Below are 19,300 nucleotides of genomic sequence, written 5' to 3' on the forward strand. Positions count from 1 at the left end.
CCCTTGTATATGCTGCATACACTGACACAATAAAGATCAAGAGGATTTGAAAAAGTGACATAACAGCATTCTGACAGCATAACAGACATGAGAGACAATTATTTTAATTCATTCTGGTCCATAAAATTGAACGTGACTAATAAAGACAAATCTGCATACAATGTTGCTTTTACACTTGACTTCTTGACTTCTATTAATTCGTCTTGTTGGATAACTCGTGTTAGCTTCCAAAGGTTACTAAAATTGCACACAGCTCATTCTCTAAGAAGCTAGTACAAGACAGAGGACTGCTTTCAAATACTGCTTGCCCATATGGAGTTTCTGGTTTCCAAAATCCATCACTCGTAGTTGCCTGAGGATTTCTCCTAAAGTACAAATAGTCACAGAAAAAAAAATGTTTAGCTACATAATTAATTACTGGTGCAACATCTGCAGTTTCTATGGTCACAAGTATTTTCAAATTATCTATGTTCATCAGTCCTAACGAGCAACCATCCCTTCTACGCATGAAATATGAAAATTCATTGACACTAAGCAAGCTGAACAATAACCTGTGCTACTGGAAAATAGCACGACATCTCAGGGTGTCTACCAACTGGGAAAACCGGGAATTTTCAGAGATATAGAATTGTCTGGAAATACTTAGGAAAACTCAGGGAAATTGAGCTTCTATCAGGGAAAATTAGCTGTAATTTTATTGAAAGGGAACGAAAGTGGCGGTAACGCTGGCTCGAGTAACGGAGAGCAATCATAATGTATCGTCTTTGAAGCCGTGTCCACTGAAGGAGTTGCCAGTGTACAGTCAACGACCAACTTTCCGGACACCCGATAATTCGGATGGTTTCGCGGCACCACCACATACCCTATAGAGTCAATGTATAAGAATGTCTGGAATTTTGGATGCAAGAGCCCTTTGCCGTTCCGATTTTCCAGACCTTTTTCCATGACCGCAGACCCGAAACGGCATTAATCAAAGGCACCACCGCCGCCATTTTGATTATCTCGCCGCCTCGAACTGGCGCTCGCACGGAGATCCGCTGGCAGCCGTAGGCCTAGCTACTTCGACGTTTTCTATTAAGCTTGTTGCCATTCTGCGCCGTGTTTTTCATTGAACGAATTCGCTGCTGTCAGTGATGGCACTGACTCCGCCTTTGTGGTCCTCGCGATTGGCTACGAAGCTTAAAGCACAGCACATAGCGTAATGCCGATTTCCAAAAATCAGCTTCGCTCAATACAGCAACGTTAAGCGGTGAAGCATAACTAGCGTAAGACGGGGCAATTGTCACGGGGCACAGTATGTATTCCTTAATTATACACGCGTGCACCCGCCATCTCCTGTCACAGTACGAGCACCGATATGCCTAATAAGTGTACTGGCAGGCCTTCAGAGCTTTTTCGAATGTGCCTGTGGTGATTTCAGCCCTTCAGGGCAGTAAAAGACATTGCATTCATTTTTTTCCAACTGGCCGATTTTTCGGACGTTTTCGCGGCGCCTAGAGAAGCTGGAAAATTGCACGTCGACTGTACAATTGACCAAGAGGATGCTTCAAATGGTCTGTGGAGCGAACGTGCGGCGGAAGGAACACGAGAACAGAAAGGACCTACGCATCGAGGAATGAAGAGAAAGGAAGCGTACCGCCGCTTCTTCAAAGGAACTTGAGCTCTGAAAACAAGGCATTGGCTGACGCCGAGATTCACGTACCCGTCATCCAAACCAAAATAAACTCTTCAAAGCAATGAAACGCAACACTGAGGCGTTGTGCACAGGCTGAGCGTATGTCAGGATTGCTGAGGTTGACTTACCATCTGTTGAGTGAAAAACTTATGACAATGTTCAGGCCTCATACCATGCAATGCGCTTACTATCTGTTAATAAAGGTAGCTCATATTCGAAAATATTTGCTTCTGTATGCATCCTTTTTATTTGTATTTGAGAATGTTCAACTCAATCTGCAATGGGTCTTACCATTTTTTTTTCCGAGGACGTTTTATTCACTGTACATTTTACTAACCCTTCCTTTCCATTCTCATTTAGAATAAAAGAAACGCTACTCCTTACTATTCAAACTGCATTAGGTCGTCTTTTTTTTAGAGCAAGAAACAAATTTGCACCTCCATTAAAGGGACCCTTAAAATGATTTTGACGACTGTGTACACACGGAGTGAGTCAGTAGGGTAGGTTCTTCTAATCATTCAAGGGTTCCTGAACCACTTTTTATCGAAGTCGAAAAATGCATTTGATGTTAAAGGGACACTAAAGGTTACTATGAAGTCAAGTTAAAGTGATAAAGCAATACTCTAGAACGTCTAAGGCGTCAATGTAATCGTGAACAGAGCTTTAGTAACAGAGAAATTGAGGTAAATGCACGACATGATTTGAGACCCCCCAGCGACATTCCGGTACTAGCCCGATGACGAAGGCACTCCTCATCATAATTTATGTCACTAGTACTCAACTGCTCATATTAAAAAGATCATTTCATTAGGTTATAAGACGAAAGAAAATGCCGCTTGTCTACTTCTGTTTGATTCTAAGAAATAATAACATTTTGACGTTACCCTTCAGTAGTATGGGTGGTCGAAAGGTTTCGTTTTCGCTCGACTGCGCCGCGCGCGCTTTGAAGTTTCAGTTGTTTTGTATCACGTCGTGCTGCGCTGGTTCTGCTGGCTCGCGAAACTTGCATTTGGAACAAGCAGCGAGAATGCCACGTCCATGTGATGTCGTGGGATGCGCAAATGGTCTGCGGAACTTGGCCAAGGGCAGTTGTAGCAGCGAATCCAGCATTACTTATCACTGTGTGCCAACGAGTGAACCTCTCCGTTCGAAGTGGTTAAGTGCCGTACCTCTGCCACAGTGCGTTGGCAAAGAGCCGAAAAATCACATAGTGTGCTCGCTGCACTTTCGTCCAGAGGATGACGAGTTTAACGCCGACTTACTGAAGTCGTGTGGAGTGCCTTTCAAAGCAATGCTTTTCCGTAGCGCTGTTCCGTCGGTTGCCTGCATTCTCCGAAGCGCAAGAACTGCAGGTCAAAGATGGGGCGGTGAGTGTGGCAATTGGTTTTCACGAAGGAAAAGCTACAATGTGCGGATATGTACAACCATGACATACAGTTGCCGTCGTAGCAGTACGCAACGACGCCGGCAGCGCGAGCCCTCAGCAGCAGGTCACGTTCGTCAGTGCTTAAATCACTGAAGTCGAGCCCAGCATCGCGAGCCAGTGTGTCGTTGTCAGGGTCGTCCATTGCAACGAGCGTCAAAGTTGGCGTCATAAAATAAAGAACCAGCTTATCGTCGCGCGCTTTCCCTTCCGCTAGCCACCATAGTTCTGCTTTCGCGCTGCTGTCTGCTCTGTCTTGGCTCTGTTTCTGGCCGCGCATTTGCGTTTTGCGCAGAAAAGCCATAGTGCCGTCTGCGGGCGCCGTTTTACTCACCGACAGTGCAACGTCACTATGAGACCATGACGTCGCCACTCCTCGATCGGAGGGCGGGCGACTTCAACTGCGCTAGAGGTACACAGATGCTTCAGAACGCATTTTGTCTTAAAATAAGTCTTTTCTTTGCATGAAACAAGCATTTCGAGGTTTCTGGGATGGCATTTCAACAGTCCATGCTGACTTAATATTAACCTTTAGTGTTCCTTTAAAATAGACTATTTCAGAAATACTTTCTAGCAAAAATTACTTCAATGTGTTCAGCAGAGGTGGTGTTATTGGCAATCAAAGATTGTCGTCAATCCCCTTTGCAGTGCTCCCAGTCCTTCAATTCCCTGCACTGTGAAGGCAACAACAAGCAAGGTGGTGCCCACAACGCTCCGCCCTACTGATTGTCACCGTGGCACGCAGTTCAAATTTGATTTTGGATGTTCACATAGACACCAATACTTTCAATTTCGGTGCCTACGACGTGCCAAACTCCGAGGCTATCCCTCAGCTTACGGTTGAGTTCACAGTGTCTCATCCCTTTGCTGTGCTACAGTGTACTAAATAACTACGTGCAGCTATACTCGTGTGGCATCAGAAGCACATTTTCTTTAACACTTATCTGGACGGCAATCACACAATTTTCGAGGGTAGAACAAACTTCATCTTCATGTTCGCCCATGCAAGTACATTGGCAGTGCGCGCACATTGGCTAAGCGATGGATGCTGCACTCCGGACTCGCATTGAAAGGATTCCCAACATAAGGAGCTTCAACCATGCTGGTAACACACCTTGAGGGTGTACAACTCGGAAGGCAGATGGTCAGATGATGGTGCTCTTTGAGTCCCATCACCCAAATACCCATCAAAGCACACAGCTGTTCTCAGTGAGCCATAGCAAGCTCAGCGAGCAAGCTTGTCGTGGCACCCTGCGGCGGCCGTGGCATCTACACTAGGCTGCAGACGCAGCTACTTGAGACAACAGTGAACCTTACCAACTCACCCAAATACCTTACCTTATCTACACTTACCTTTCTATAGTAGCTAACTATGTGCACAATAGGGCTGGAGTGCACGCTCGCACTCATGTGCTCTGGTCTAGCTGCGTTACATGAGACAGACCAGCTTCGTCCTAAACCAGCCTGACTGAAGAAAAGTAGCCACACCCAAATTGTGCATGTTGAAGTGCCATCAATAGCTCAATACAAAGTGAAGTTTGTAAAGGTGTATAGACAGGAGCAACCAAGAGAGAGTCCACGCTGGCAAGCTTACATGTGGTCTAACCTAAAGTTTCGCATGGTTCAAGGCTGGTGATGCTCAAAACTAATCGAAATTAGCAACACCTGATGGTTACGACACTTATAAGCAGTGTAGCCAGTTTCACTCTTACGCGGGCGGGCGCAGCCAAGCATTAACAAATCATATTCAGCGATAGTATGTTAGTCGTGCTTCGAGAAGTACAGCAATTCCTTGTTATAGCAAAGTCAGCGGGATGGCGAAAAAATTAGTTATAAGTAGTAATTCGATATAAGCGACCACTCAAGAAAAGCTAAAGCAGTTGAGCTTTAATTGCACCACAACTGCGAGGAAGTCAAAATACAATGTATTCAGTGAGGCAAAACTTTATTCAGGTGCAAAAAAGGCAGCGAGCTTTGGCTGTTTCAAGGTCTTACTAGGCGTGAGCAACCCCTGCTCTAATTTGACCAAGCATTGCACGAGGCCGTGGTCACAGCCCATGCATTCAACCTTATTTCGCAGCAGGCGTAGGTACTCCCGCGTCTGCACCATAGTTGGCCCTTCACGTGGCTCTTTGTCGGCCAGCTCTTCGTCCTCATCGGGGCCACCAAAAGTGTCAATTAGTATCTATGAATGCGTCACTGGGGCGACCACAGGAGCAGCAGCGTCAACCAACACAAATGTCTCAAAGTCACCTTCTACCTCTTGACCAGCAATTTTATCAACAGCCTCATACAGATTGCTGCAAGTCCGGTCACTGTCAGGCTGATCATCCTCAGGGCCGCTGACGACGGCGCGGGAAAAGTCGGCGTGCACAAAGCAGTTGGTGACCTTCGAAGGCGCGAGTTCTTTCCATGAAAACTTTAGCAAATGGATTGCACCAAGCAATTCAATGTTGTACCTCTTGCTGGCGTCATACACTGTGAACATGCGCTGCAAAAGAGCCTTGTGGTACAGCTTCCGGATGGTCTCAATGATGCCCTGATCCATCGGGTGCAGTACCACGGTTGTGTTTGCAGGCAAAAATTCCCCAGTGATCGCCTTGAGGTTGTCGATCTTCCCATTTCTCGGACAATTGTCAGATATGAAAAGCACTTGCTGATTCTTTGCGTCGAACCGTCTATCCAGAAGGCACATGTAGTCTTCAAAAATAGCAGCAGTCATCCATGCTCGCTTGTTACTTCTGTAGATGCATTCCTTGGGAATAGTTGCACTTCGGAAGCACTGCGGCTTCTCCCGCCTTCCCCAGTATCAACAAAGGAAGCTCATCCTCGCCTGTTGCATTGGCACCAAACAGCACCGTGACACGCTCCTTGCTCTGTTTTCCTCCGGATGAGGAGATCCGACAGCAGTAGTGAACGTGTGATTTGGTAGCATCTTGTAGAAAAATGCAGCCTCATCTAGGCTGTAGATGTCTTTGTCTTCATACTTTTCAAGTAGAGCTTGGAGCCGATGTTGGCACCACATGTATACAGTGTCACGGTTCACGGCTGCGTTTTTGCTAATTATCGACTTTTGAGGTCACGCTGTGTCGTTTCTTGAACTGCTCAAGCCAGCCATTGCTGCACTTGAGATCTTTACGGCCCATTTGGAGGGCAAGAGCTTTGGCTTTTGCAGTTAGCACAAGTCCATGTATGGAGAAATTTGCACTCCTGGCGTTTTTCGACCACTGTAGAAGTGCACCTTCCACTTCGAGGTATTTTGAATCGTGATTCCTCTTTCTCTTTCCCAAGAAGCTCTTTTGCAAGCCATCCAGCACAGCTTCTTTGTTTTTCAACACAGTTGATAAAGTAGACTGCAGTATGCCAATTCCTCCGCGATGTCAGTTTTCTGCCAGCCACTTCTTTTATCAGTAGAACTTTCTGCTCCAAAGTAAGACAGTTTCCCCCGGAGACTGACAGAGCCACTTATCACTGCAGACTGCAATAGCCTGTGCAAGGCACATACACCTAACAAAGCACTCTGAATAACATACAATCACATGGCCTGCAGCACGGATCCAAATGCACGTGCCTCCAGCACCAGAGTGACTGAATGCGGCAGGCAACGCAGAAGGCAGGAGCTTCAAAATGTCGTCAGGCCATCTCGCTTTCGTTGTCAGTGCGTGCTGGTGATGGCGACGGTTGCAATGACGGGCTTCGCATTGGCTTCATGTGTAGCAGAAGAAAGGCGATCGGAGTTGTGGAGACCAAAGAAGCAGGAACTGCAGAAGGGCAGCCGTTGGTGGAAGGTCATGCTTGGGAGGGCAGGCTGGATGAGGGCAGCCTTGGAGGAGCAGCGACGTCGAAACTGGCAGCGGGGATTTGACATAAAGGCGAGTGAGAGGAGTGACTGGCATCCAAACGGCTTGCAGATCGACTGGAGAGCGAATGAGGAGGGGAAGGCAGTGGCCACATTTGTGGGGGGATGCGGAGGTCACAGAATACTAAGAGAGTATCGTATTGGAAAGTGCCGCAAATGCCGTGGCTCGAATCTGAGATTGTGTTTGTTGTGCTCAAAAAACTATTAGCTGCTCACTGTGGGTACGCAGCACGATCGTAAGGGTTTTGCAGTAAGGGGCTCTGCATGATCACTGAGCAATTTTTCCCTGAGCAGTGCAGCCGTGAAGTGTGCAAAACAAGAGGTTTTCGGCGGAGCATCGTCGACGACACTGGTAATTCTATGGTTTGAGTGTCGGTGTTGGCGCACCATCGCGACCGCACCATTGACAAATGTGTAAGAACAAAATTCAATGACCCTACCACGCATTTAGACCATTTGTCTGAAGTCCGATGGTGTCGAGCATGACCGGCTCGAGAAAATTGCCAGGGAAATGCCAGCTTGCGTTGACCCGCCAAGCTGACACCTCGACTCGCCGCTGGAGACGCTCGGATTTTTCGTGTTTTCGGCAAGTTATCAGTCGATTTGTACCGCCTAAAGTGCAATGAAGATAGGGGCGGTGTTTTTTGCGATGCAGGCTGATTATGGCGAGCGGCGTGCAAATTCGCGGTCGCCGCCAAACCCAATCCAATCCAAATAGTAACTGCACAGAAGCATATCTTTTTAAATGTGCAGGCATTTCTATGCTTACCCAATGAGGAAAATGTTCCTCCGTACGTCCGTCCCATAAGACGACCGCTTTCAAGATAAAGACCGCAGCAGTGAGCGACTGTACCTTCACGATGCCTGTCGCTTCAACGCAAACGAGGCAGCGAGAACACAGCACTCACGAAGCTCTCGGCATAAGCCGCACCCTGCCCCTTTCGCAAATCACTTATAAGATGTGGGCCTGCGCGTCTCTCTTCAGTGCACAGTGGCACAAACTCAGTGCACGGTAGCAATCAGCACTCTCTGTCCGCATCGCAAACTGTTTTCGAGATACAATCTGTGCGACCATGCCATATACACAGGCACCACCGGTGTACGTTTGATCACGGTTCATAATGGTTCTACGCGGATGGATAAGGCACTAATGAGAGATAACCGCTTATAATGATTGGAACGTCATCAGCGCACCAGGCACCACCAGCTTTGCTTGTGTTATCAATGCGCCTTCCGCCGCCGTGTGCACCAGTTTGTGTCGACGTAGCGCTGTTGTTTGTCTGTACTGGCTGGATCGTTTCATAACATTGATAATGACATCGGGCTGCATGGAGATGAGCAAGTGGCAGAATGCTTACACATACTTAGACAGCTTCCAGAAAAGTTCCTGCGTGGATTTCTTTTTTTCGATTCCACCAGTGTGTTTGCGGTCATGGTGTTGTCGTGGTGTTCAACGATCTTTGCTGTAGCGTGTCATGTTTACGTTATCGAGAAGTCAACGTTAATACATCTGCGGAGTTATTAGATAGTGACATTGTTGCCGCCGTCGCACGTCGCCCATCTTCAAGCGAAAGTGATGACGACAACGACGATGTGGAAGTGGACGATGGCCCTTCATTATCTGTACGGCGCGTACTTTAAGCGTCAATGCGAGCTTCCGCAGAGAAGCGGGGCCTTGTGGACAAACTCACTTGCGGCCTTACCGAGTTCGAAGAAGCTGCCACAATGCCACCACGGCGGCAAGTGAAGATCGCCGATCTTTTGCTGCCTACCAACGAATAAAGCCTGTCTGAGTGCGTATGTTTGAGAGCATCGTGACATAGTTCTTTTCCGGCCAGTAAGTAGCTGTAGAAGCTTATTTGGAGGGAAATGGAATTTCCGACACTACAAAACGCCATGCACTGCTCGTGTTTTCGTTGAGCGATACTGTCATCCGCATGTTGCAAAGGTGTTCATCAAAGCTAATGCATGACCACCCCTCATACGCTGCATGTACAGAAAGCACTCAATAAAAGTTCATTGACACTAGAGAAGTTGTACGATAGCATCCGACATCAGAGATGGCACTTAACCCTTTGAGGGTCAATGACGTAAATATACGGCACCGCGAACAAGTCCAAAAATGGTCGATGCCATGTATTTACAGCGCCGTCTGTACGTTTAAAAAGCACGCCCATTTCCTAACTTTTTCTTTTTTGTCATGTGCTGCCACTATGTGGGAATACAGAGAATTTTTTTCGCGCGCCTCCCTCTCTCGGTTTTCGTTGCATGGTTTGTTTTAGCGCTAGTTCACTCCTGCGCGTCTATATAGTACCGCCTGCGCATTGGCGCGCGCGTGGGTGGGTGGTGGTTCGGTCTTTGTTTTCGCAGGCGGTTTCAGCTTCTTGCGCTTGCAGAACTGATGGTTATCTCGTTACTAATCGCTCAAAAGGCGACCGCCTCTTTCTCGCTCGTTCAGTGCTCACAGGGGTGCGCATAGGAAGGATGCCGCCGTGCATGCGTTTCAGTTGCTTTCTTTTTTTTTGGACACTCGCGAAAACTAATTGCCTTTGGTTGGCAATAAGATGAAGATTAGCGGAAGTTTGTCACACGTTTTGCTTTTTTGACGGGCACACAACTACACAGTTTTCTTGAGTGCGCGCACCTACGCAGTTCGATTACACTATGGATGTACATATTAGATATTAGTGTAAGAGCAGGAAGATTTGAGTCTTGCGAAATATTCTCGCGTGCGAATTTTCAAGGCCTTGAACTATATGTATAAGAATGCATCAAATTTTAAATTCTAAGTTTATTTCCTTTTTTATTGTTGTTATTCATGAATGAAGAGTACATATATACCAACGCAAAATATATTTTTCTCTCTTTACGGTCACCCTAGTAAAATTGCGGTGATTTTTTTTCGAAATAAGTCCCTAAGAAGAATTGAAATCTGCAATAAAATAAATCGACCCTGGGCGGTCGCATATGTCGAAAAAAATCGACCCTCAAAGGGTTAGCAGTCACTGGTACAGGATGTGGGATACTGGTCACATATAATTTGACTGCACTGTTTAAAAATTCAGAATCAGAATCAAATTTTATTACTACATACGAAGTTATTACAACATGTAATATAGAGGAGAAGGTCCCGAGAGCAAGGAACACACTTGTACCCTCGTTAATAACAGTATTAATGTTGCAGTTGATTTTTGTTAATTCAATTTGCCACCTAATCTGTGTTAGTTATCAGATGTTACTATATATTTTGTAGGCTCGAACACAAGATTATATTTAAGCACAGTACCTACAATACTATGCAAAACAGCATATATTAAACTATTTATGTAAGGGGGTACAATGTCATATCCAATTAGTTTTGTTTTGTGAGAGTGCACACTACATTGTAATTAAGCTACGTGATTTGTGTGATTGTATTCAGTATACCGACTCTGCACTTTTTTTTTTATCTCATTTCATTTTCCATCTGCTGAGTGATTTGCCTTATTCTTTTTTTTTTTTACTAGATTAGGACTTTTATGTTGTCCCAGGTTGTCTATACCATATTGTAACTGTACATTAGTGTTTTCATGCAAGATTAGATGCTTTGCAAACCGTTAAACTGCTTTTGTATCATATTTATTACTGATATCACTTTGTATGTCTTGAGTTCTCTACAAACCGTTTGCAAGGATGTTGGGACTTCTGTCAGGCTTTTTACCTTTAGCCTCTACTTCCTCTTACTTTGACAGGTAAATGATAAAATGGAATGAAAAAAGGAAAAAATAATTACTCACAGCTCAATTTCAAAGGGGCTAGTATGAGACAGAGGACTGCTTTCAAGTACTGTTTGCTGGCATGGAGCTTCTGCTTTCCCAAATCCATCACTTGCATTTGCCTGAGGGGTGCTCCTAAAACATAGATAGCCATGAAAAAAAAAAGTTTTAGCCACATAAATAACTACCAGTGCAACATCAGCAGTTTTTATGTTCACCAAACAGTAGTACTGTTAAAATTATCAAAATTTCTTAATGCTGACAAACAACCATTTTGTCATGTTTCGCACTATGGGTGTCACTATGGGTGTCAATATGGGTGTTTTATTTAGTACTGCTGCCTGAGACAGATATTCATCAGGCAACTTGTGCATTATGTGCACATATTTAGTAAACTTGAGTGGATTATGACGTGACTGCACAGCACATGTTTGTCCAGATAGGTTGTCTGTCCCTTTCTGACGATGCATACAGAAGGTGTAGAGTTGGATCCTGAGACATGTTCTCTGTTCTTGCCAAGGATCAAGTGGAGAAATTGGACAAGATGCTAATCAAAGATATGTTATCAGTGTAAGGCACAGATAAGACACAGACATGAGTACATGTTGAAGTTGTAAATTCCCTATACAGATGCTAAGCTTTCCTTTATCATTCACTTTGAGAATAGCCTCACCCTGCACAGGCAAAGGTACAAATTGTATAGGCCACAACTTCAACATTGTTGCCATCTCCCTGGGCCTGCATCAACAGAGAGATGAATTGGCTCCTTGCCCTCAAATTAGGCCAGAGTATAGCTGCTTGTCAGGGCTTCTTTGAGCTTGTCATCCAGCTAACATTTGTAGTAGCAGCAGCATTGGCATCACACCAGAGTTACGCAGACGCTCGCGTCTACATGAGGGAGGTGCTGCTGGCACGCGCCAGCCAGGGCCAGCGTTTGAGGATATTAAAAAAATCTTGCGCTAAGAGATCGGTCGTGTCAATTTGCTCTCTCTCTCTCGGAAGGCCAAGTCTCCGCCGGTCTACATGGTCACTCGTCGCCAGACATTTTTCCTCGTAAGGTTTCAAAGAGCACAGTGCACAGTGTCATGTTTGCTGTTATCGACCTGCAAAAGTAGCTGATCAGTATATACCCATAAGGCTCATCACCTACAATGCTTGGTGGTGATCAATCTATCACTCCTGGGACCTACACTGTGTCAGTTCTGGTTTTTTTTTCTGACAAGATCTGTCCAAAAAATTCAAAATCCGATTGAAAGAAGCTACATTTGTTTAGGTTGAATGTGCATCCGTAGCTATCAAAGTATTGTAGGACTATATACGGACAAACACTGTACACTGCCTCTGTTCTGCCATACACAAAGAGGTCATGACGTCAAAGAGGCTGGATGATTTCTCAAATGTTCACTAGGACCTATCTAATCATATTGCTGAGGCACAGATTCCAAAGTTCAGACTTTTGCAGGGCTATAGTCCAATAAGAGTAGCAAATGCCATGATGTGCCTGAACTTTTCATGCAGCACAACTTGGTGGTATTTACCATTTTAGATAATGTGTTTAAATGAAAAGACTGATGGCACTGCTTAGGCAGACAAGATCGTCTAATGTTGGGTAAGTGTGTTGCTCTGTTGTGATGGCTTGATTGACACTATGCACATCCATGCACATACTATATAGACCTTCCTTACAGAGCAATTTGCTTCACATAAACAAGATGGCGCTACCAATGGTGCGCCGCGCGTTGCCTCAGGCGAAAGCATGCAAAAGCGCACAAATACGAAACCATCACCACTTCTGCCCTGCTACTGTGTGATCAGCTCTTGGAAATGCAACTGGGCGATTGCCAACACACTGTGCTTCATTCATGCTGCAAAATGTGGGACGAAAGAGGATAGACTTGTGCAGTAGTTAGCTGCAAGAATAGTGACTTGTATATAGAAGAATAGAATGAATCTGGGTGGCCTAGTTCACGGTTTACTGCTAGACAAGGACTGCCTGTGTTGCTGGCCCTTCACAATGCATAGCTTTCCTCAAAAATAAAAAAAAAACCTCATTTGCCAACATTGTATTGTTAACCTTCAGAGAAAGGACTTCAACCTCATAATGTTGACGAGAGTGAGTGCCGCTCATTACACAGCGACAAAGGAGTAGCGTCGTTTTCTGGCGCAAGTTCCTCGCACGTTATCTACACACAGCTGCTCTAACACACACTCAAACTTGCGCTAATTCTATCACCCATGTACCAACAACAAGTGAATGGAATCAATGCACTGAAGTGTGGGTGACAACGCTAATCGCACATGAATGTTTAAAGCTGAACTTTTTGCAACAGTCCAAAGAGTAAACAAGTGACTAGCGATAATGCGTCTTTGCTACAAGCCATTACAAAGTACAGAATATCTATGTTCCACGCCTTAATTATGTGCAGCAAGAATAAATCTACAGCAACTGATCACACCTGCAAGCGATTACGCAGAAAATAAACAATTGGATAGCAACCACACCAAAGAACATTACTGAGTCAGAAACATGACAAGCCGCTGCTTCAAAATGATTGGCAAGTAATAAACTAAGAGCAAAAGACACCATAATCCTGATTTAAGTCAGAATCGAAATGTTTGGACAGCTTGGAATACATTTATAGCCTCGCTTTTAGTATAAGCACCATATACGCTGCTTGCAAAATTTCAACAAGGCATAATAAGCTCACAAAGCACTTACATGTTCTCTGAAGCTGCGGCCAATGCTTCGTGTCGTCCACCCAGCCACCGCCTACAACATCCGCCAAGAAAGAGGTTTGTTGAAGTGCACCGGACATCATGCACATCCATTGTAAACACGAAGACAACGAACGCAGCTGAGGCAACCAATGCATGTGTTACCACATAATCAAACATGACAGCACCCATCGGATCGCCATGAAAAGGGTCTGCATATATGGCATCAGGGTGAGTGGGGCTTGAGCAATGAAACAGTATGGGAGACGCGAGGGGTGAGGTCAACGACTTTCTTGATCACAGTGAGCCCTTCAAGCCATTCAACCTCTTCGTGGCTGCCTCTCAGATACTGAACAGAACTGGCTGTAGCATTTGTGCAACTAGCAAGGCGGACCCACCTATATGCAACTTCGCATAGATTCCTTGGAGCTTACCTAGTTCTTTGAACAACTTTGGGCAAGTTTCTAAAATGCTCCGGAAGGAAGAGATTTTGTGCACGGATACATGACCAAGGGATTGAGCCGACTAGACACAGCAGTTACTCGATACACTTGTAACACAGCAGTTACTCAATGTGCATGTGACCAGCAAGGTTTTGCAGTTTGATACCTTTGCAGGAGATTTCAACAAATAATTTGCCTAGCAAGGGAAGCTGCATTTTTCAACACTGGCACTGGGCCAATTAAGAATGGCTTGTTGGGTATCTTGTTCAGTGTCTCCTGACTGATGTTCACTGATGCTCCAGTGCACATGATGAAATGAAAGCTGAAGTCAATAATAGTCATCATTACTCTTGCGGCTTTGGAATTCCTGTATTGTACTGTGAAGGCCTGTTTACTCCCTACAATAAGCTGTGCTCCAATAGACTGTATGCTGTGCCATGGTATTGGCTCTTAGTTTTGCATACTTCACCAAAATTACCTCCCTTTTTGTACATTTGGTAAGTGTTGTTCCTTGCAGGACATCAGGATTGTGATCAGTCAAGGGGTTACAACCCACCACACATTAATCATTTCATCTCTTTTTCCGAGAATCGGTCCTCTTTTGACTTGCACTCCAACACCAGCTTTGAGTTCTTTCCCTCATGTACAAATTAGTTGACTTTCGCTGTGGCTGCTGTTTGCATTTTAGCAGCCACAATGTTACTTCATGTATGCGCCCCTGGACTACAAGTTGAACCAAATCAGTTCGAAGTGTGAAAAGTAGAGTTTCATGGCAGTCGTATCAAGCAAAATTTGCGACAATTTCTGCATGAGTACCAATAAACAAGCAGTGCTTAGATATGAAGAGGAGGTGCACATAAAAAGTGTTTATGGTCTCAACATCCTGCCGAATTGCTTTTTGTTTAAATTGAAGATAACGTACAGATGGTCAACTTCTGTGAAATGGTCGTGTAGACATTTATTTGCTTGCATGTGCTTTTCTGGATGGTCGGACATGATTCCAACTTAAGCTTGGTAAGTGTGGATGTTGGTGCTGCTGGCATAACACTGTCAGTGAAGCATAGGCATTGTAACATTCTTCACCAATTAGTAGAGGAGTAGTGCTTTCTTCTGCATGGCCGTGTACATCTGATGTGCCAATGAAAGGTTTTCTAGCCCATCAATTTACCATAGCCACCAGTCGCTGACAGTTGTTGGGGCTATACCAGGGTCCAAGGGTGAGAAAATGGTCAGGACAGACAGAGCTAATGCTATCTTGTTTTCGTCCCTGCTTGAAATGTGAGCATGCAAGGCTCTATCTCTGTTTCGGAGGCTTGCAAACCTCTTAAAATGGTTCACTAAGTCCCAATGTGGTTCTTGCAAACATAACCCATGCTCCTATGAAAGGACATTTAAGGCAGCGTCAGGTTTATTTACTGCCTCCATTTTTAAAGCCATGGCTTGGATCATTGCTGGTTTCTTCTGAGTTGTATTTGCTTATCTTTTCTCAAGACACCATACACCCTTTGCAAGCTGCATGTTTTGTAATAGAAAGCCCTCGATGACGATTCATTAACAGTGAAAAAGTGACATAAGGGCATCAAACTTTGAAGAGAGATGGTGCGCTTAGCAGCTTAGCAGCTATTGGTAGAAGATGTGTGACAATGTTCATTAAGTCATTTGTAACTGTTTCAAAATGAAGTGTGATTGCAACACTTGAACCTCTATTTATAACAATGTTGATTTTACAGTTGACTTCCTTTAATTTGTAATGGGTTATTTCATCTTATTAGATAAATCCTGTTAGCTTTCAAATGCTAAGATTACTCACAGCTCGTTCTCTGCAAGGCTAGAATGAGACACAGGACTGTTTCCATGAACTGCCGGCCCATATGATGACTCCGTTTCCTGCCTATCACTCCTAGTTCTCTCACGTGTCCTCCTAAAGTGCAAAATGCATGACAGAAAAATATATTATTGAACCACATAATTATAAACAGCTGCAACAACAGCAGTTTATATCGTTACCAAAAACACATAAGCACTAGTATTGGCGGCGAGGCGTTACAGAGTTGCCATCTATCGGAAGCGCCTCGCTGGGGTAGTATGAGGGATCACGCGGCGCGCTCCTCATAGTTTTTGCTGTCAGCGCTCACTGAAAACACTATACGCAAGCTCTCCCAGACATTTCTGTAAGTACTTTTGAAACGAGAGAAGTTTTTTACTGTCTAAATAATAATCTTGGGCAAACTGAAAGCACAGAATCGTTTACAGACGCTATCTCTTTACCGAATACGTACAGTGAACCCCACTGCGCACGGTCGCCGCGATGGAGTCTCCCGAACCGGCTTCTTGCGTGAAAGGTAGGTAAACGCTGAGAGCAAACTATGTGAAATATGTTCTTATAGTGTTTGTATAACTAAATGGAGCGTAAATAATAGAATGAAGCCTCAATGCAGTGATCGCACAGATTTGCAGCGACCGACTGCGCGTCTGCATGCTTGTCTGCGCACTGTCTCATTTTCGCTGCGTGCGCGTTTTCGCACCGTGCCATGAGCTTTAGGCCGCAGAATATGAGCATTTGACACTACACAAGCAACCATTGTTGCGTGGGTGTTATCAGAGCTGTTCAAAATAATTTCATTGTAGAGACTTCGACGCCTATGGGGACTGTGTCGTGCCGTCGCGACGATTCAATCTTTTCTTTTTTTCTTCTAAATTCCTGGACGTTTCAATATTATTTCTCGAGTTGCGTCACACTGTATGTTTATCGGTGTTCTCAGCGTGCAATTTCCCGCTGCTTCTTTTTTGTAATCCAGTGCATTAAATCATAACACAAACATGACCATATGCCATGCTTTGTTTTAATGTGCTCTTACCGCTTCCTTTCCACTCCAGTGAACTTGCCAGTATCTATAGGATCGACAAGTTCATAGACCAAACCATCATGACATTAGTCGGGCAGCGGACTCTGGCGAGCGTCTCAGTGCGCGTTTTCTGAACATCACAGACCCGGCGCCGTAGCAGAGATCTCCCTTACGTCTGTGCTTGCTGCATACCCGAGTTGTAGCCGATGACTGTTTGCCGGTTTTATGTTTTGCAAGCCAAGCTTCACGCAGCTTCTTGTCCTGCGGCTACGTGTGAATAAGGCTGACATCGAGTTCCGTTGCGTACGTCCGGCGCTGCGGCACCGGAGCAGTAGCCTACCATGTTGCGCGCCTTCAAAGGCATCCACTACCTATTGCAGTGCTTTCAAGCGTTGTAAAGGAGACACTCGAAGTGGGAAAATCTCGCCACTAAATGAGGACCGCGGCGTAGGAGGCAATTTAAACTCTCATTTTCAGCTCGCTTCGGTGCTCCCGAAGCAGCCCACGCGGCCACTATGTCTACGTGATCCCTAATAGCATGTCACGCCGACGGTGGCGCCAGCTTTTCCAGCGGTGGAGCTCAAGGCCAATAGCTAAAAGGGAACTATTCTTTGGAATATTAAATGTGGAAGAACTAGTTAGAAGAAATGGCAAGCACACTGGTTTTGGGAAGAGCCTCTGGTGCATACTTGTCTTGTAATTGAGTATAGCATAGAAACATATAATAGGCCGCAGTGTTAAACCAAAAACATGACCTAGCACTTTTCCACAACATCGTGCACAATAGCAGCTGAAGCGGAAAAATCCAGATTTTAGTAGACGAGCTGTTTTTGGCACTTCCAGTAGCATTGCCTTGAAGTTCAGCCAATATTTTTCAGACACCAAAAAGTCATCATATCACTTTTCCAGCACAAAACAAATATTTTATTCTTTGTACTGACCTGCCTATGCCTGTATTTCCTTCACAGTTCGACGCCATCACTGGTTTTTTTTCATTTGGTATGTTTTGTGGTCCCATGTAGAAAAGGATAGAACATAACATGAGGAATATTGCATGTAAAAACAAATCACACATAGTGGCAGGCAGAGGGCCTTGCCTTGTTATGAGGTGCACTGATTTTGCTTGTATGCAAGAAAAGAATAATAATAATTAAAGCTAACAGCATCCACCTAAATTAAAGATAACAGCAACCACCTAAATTGAACTGTAATCGACACAACATACTTTTGCCAAATTGTAGCTGAACCTAAACTGAATGTTGTGCCACCATTTTGGAGGTGAATGTCAACTGGTTCCGCTACAACTCAGAATGGTGCAGAACAAAACACAGGAACCATTCCAAGCTGGTCTGGTAACCAGTTCAGCATGGTTCAGAGCAAAACAAAATAATTGCATCAAACAAGTTTGGCAGGCAGTTTTTAACATTTTATAGGATAGTGCATTTGTTCTAAGCAACTCAAGGCATTGACTCCTTAAACTGCCCTTAAAAATTGAACATACCACAGGTGAAAATATCAAAAGGCTTGTACTACCAAACATACTGCTTCCATTAAAGGAAAGCTATGTGATAAATAAACAAAACTCGTGAACATGAACAACATAAGAAAGCTCAAGATAATTGAAATGCAGAAGTATACATATATTATTGACCAGCTGCTTTATTAAATTTGCAGCACACAAGTACAGGTATAGATTATTCAATAATTTATACATAATTAGGTTCCCACGGAATACAAGAATGCAGGCCAACAAACAGAGACACTTTGGTCAACATAGAGGAAATTACATGTACTTATATTTGAGTTAAAGAAGTGATAAATTAATGGAATTGAAAGTGCATGAACAAACAACTGGCCGCATGTGGGATACGAACCCACGTCTTCGCATTACGCGTGCAAAGCTCTTACCAATTAAGCTACTGCAGCGCCGTTTTCCCACCCACTTTCTGGTGTATGTATGTTTTACTGCTAGAACTAACCCTGGGCGGATTAGCTAGCACAACCACTCACAAACCTTGGCGGCGCATGTGCAACATCCTTTCCTGCCGCAGGCGTCACAAGTGCATGATCTATTTGGGTGACAACTGGTCAATAAACCCACACATGCTACCTGAAAGCATAATGTTATCGGATTTGGGACCCTCGTAATGTAATGTAACTCAATAACTACATGTTTTTTCCCCTATGTTGTCCTTGGTGTCTGTTTGTTGGTTTCTTATGATATGATTAATAAGAATGGGGCCCTCAGTTCCCTTTCTTTTCGTTCATTACATTACAATGGTCCCAAATCCGGCAACATTGATGCCTTCAGGTAGCATGTGCAGGTTTACTAACCAGTTGCCGTTACTCAAATAGATCACGTACTCGTGATGCCTGTGGGAGAAAGGATGTTCCACATCCGCTGCCAAGGTTTGCGAGTGGTGGCGCTGGCTAACACTCCTAGGGTTAGTTCTAGTAGTAAAACATAAATACCCCAGAAAGTGGGTGGGAAAACGGCACCACGATAGCTCACTTGGTAAGAGCATCGCACACGTAATGCAAAGACGTGGGTTCATATCCTACCTGCGGCCAGTTGTTTCTTCAT

At 44.6% G+C, this 19,300-nt stretch overlaps 1 protein-coding gene across 2 annotated transcripts in view; it reads right to left on the reverse strand.

Moving 5' to 3' along the window:
* The window catches only part of LOC126544597 (ADP-ribosylhydrolase ARH3-like), a 99,572-nt gene that overhangs the window by 73,411 nt on the left and 6,861 nt on the right, over positions 1-19,300 (reverse strand). For both annotated transcript variants that reach the window (XM_055061517.2, XM_050192015.3), the window contains exons 2-5: positions 17,658-17,697; positions 15,681-15,791; positions 13,432-13,482; positions 10,734-10,847 (exon numbers count right to left, since the gene is read on the reverse strand). In XM_055061517.2, the coding sequence (XP_054917492.1) occupies positions 10,734-10,847; positions 13,432-13,482; positions 15,681-15,791; positions 17,658-17,695 (314 nt within the window). In that variant the 5' untranslated portion in view covers positions 17,696-17,697. The remainder of the gene's footprint in view (positions 1-10,733; positions 10,848-13,431; positions 13,483-15,680; positions 15,792-17,657; positions 17,698-19,300) is intronic.

This window comes from Dermacentor andersoni, chromosome 1, assembly GCF_023375885.2.
Source record: "Dermacentor andersoni chromosome 1, qqDerAnde1_hic_scaffold, whole genome shotgun sequence".
In the NCBI taxonomy this organism is placed as follows: Eukaryota; Metazoa; Arthropoda; class Arachnida; order Ixodida; family Ixodidae; genus Dermacentor; species Dermacentor andersoni.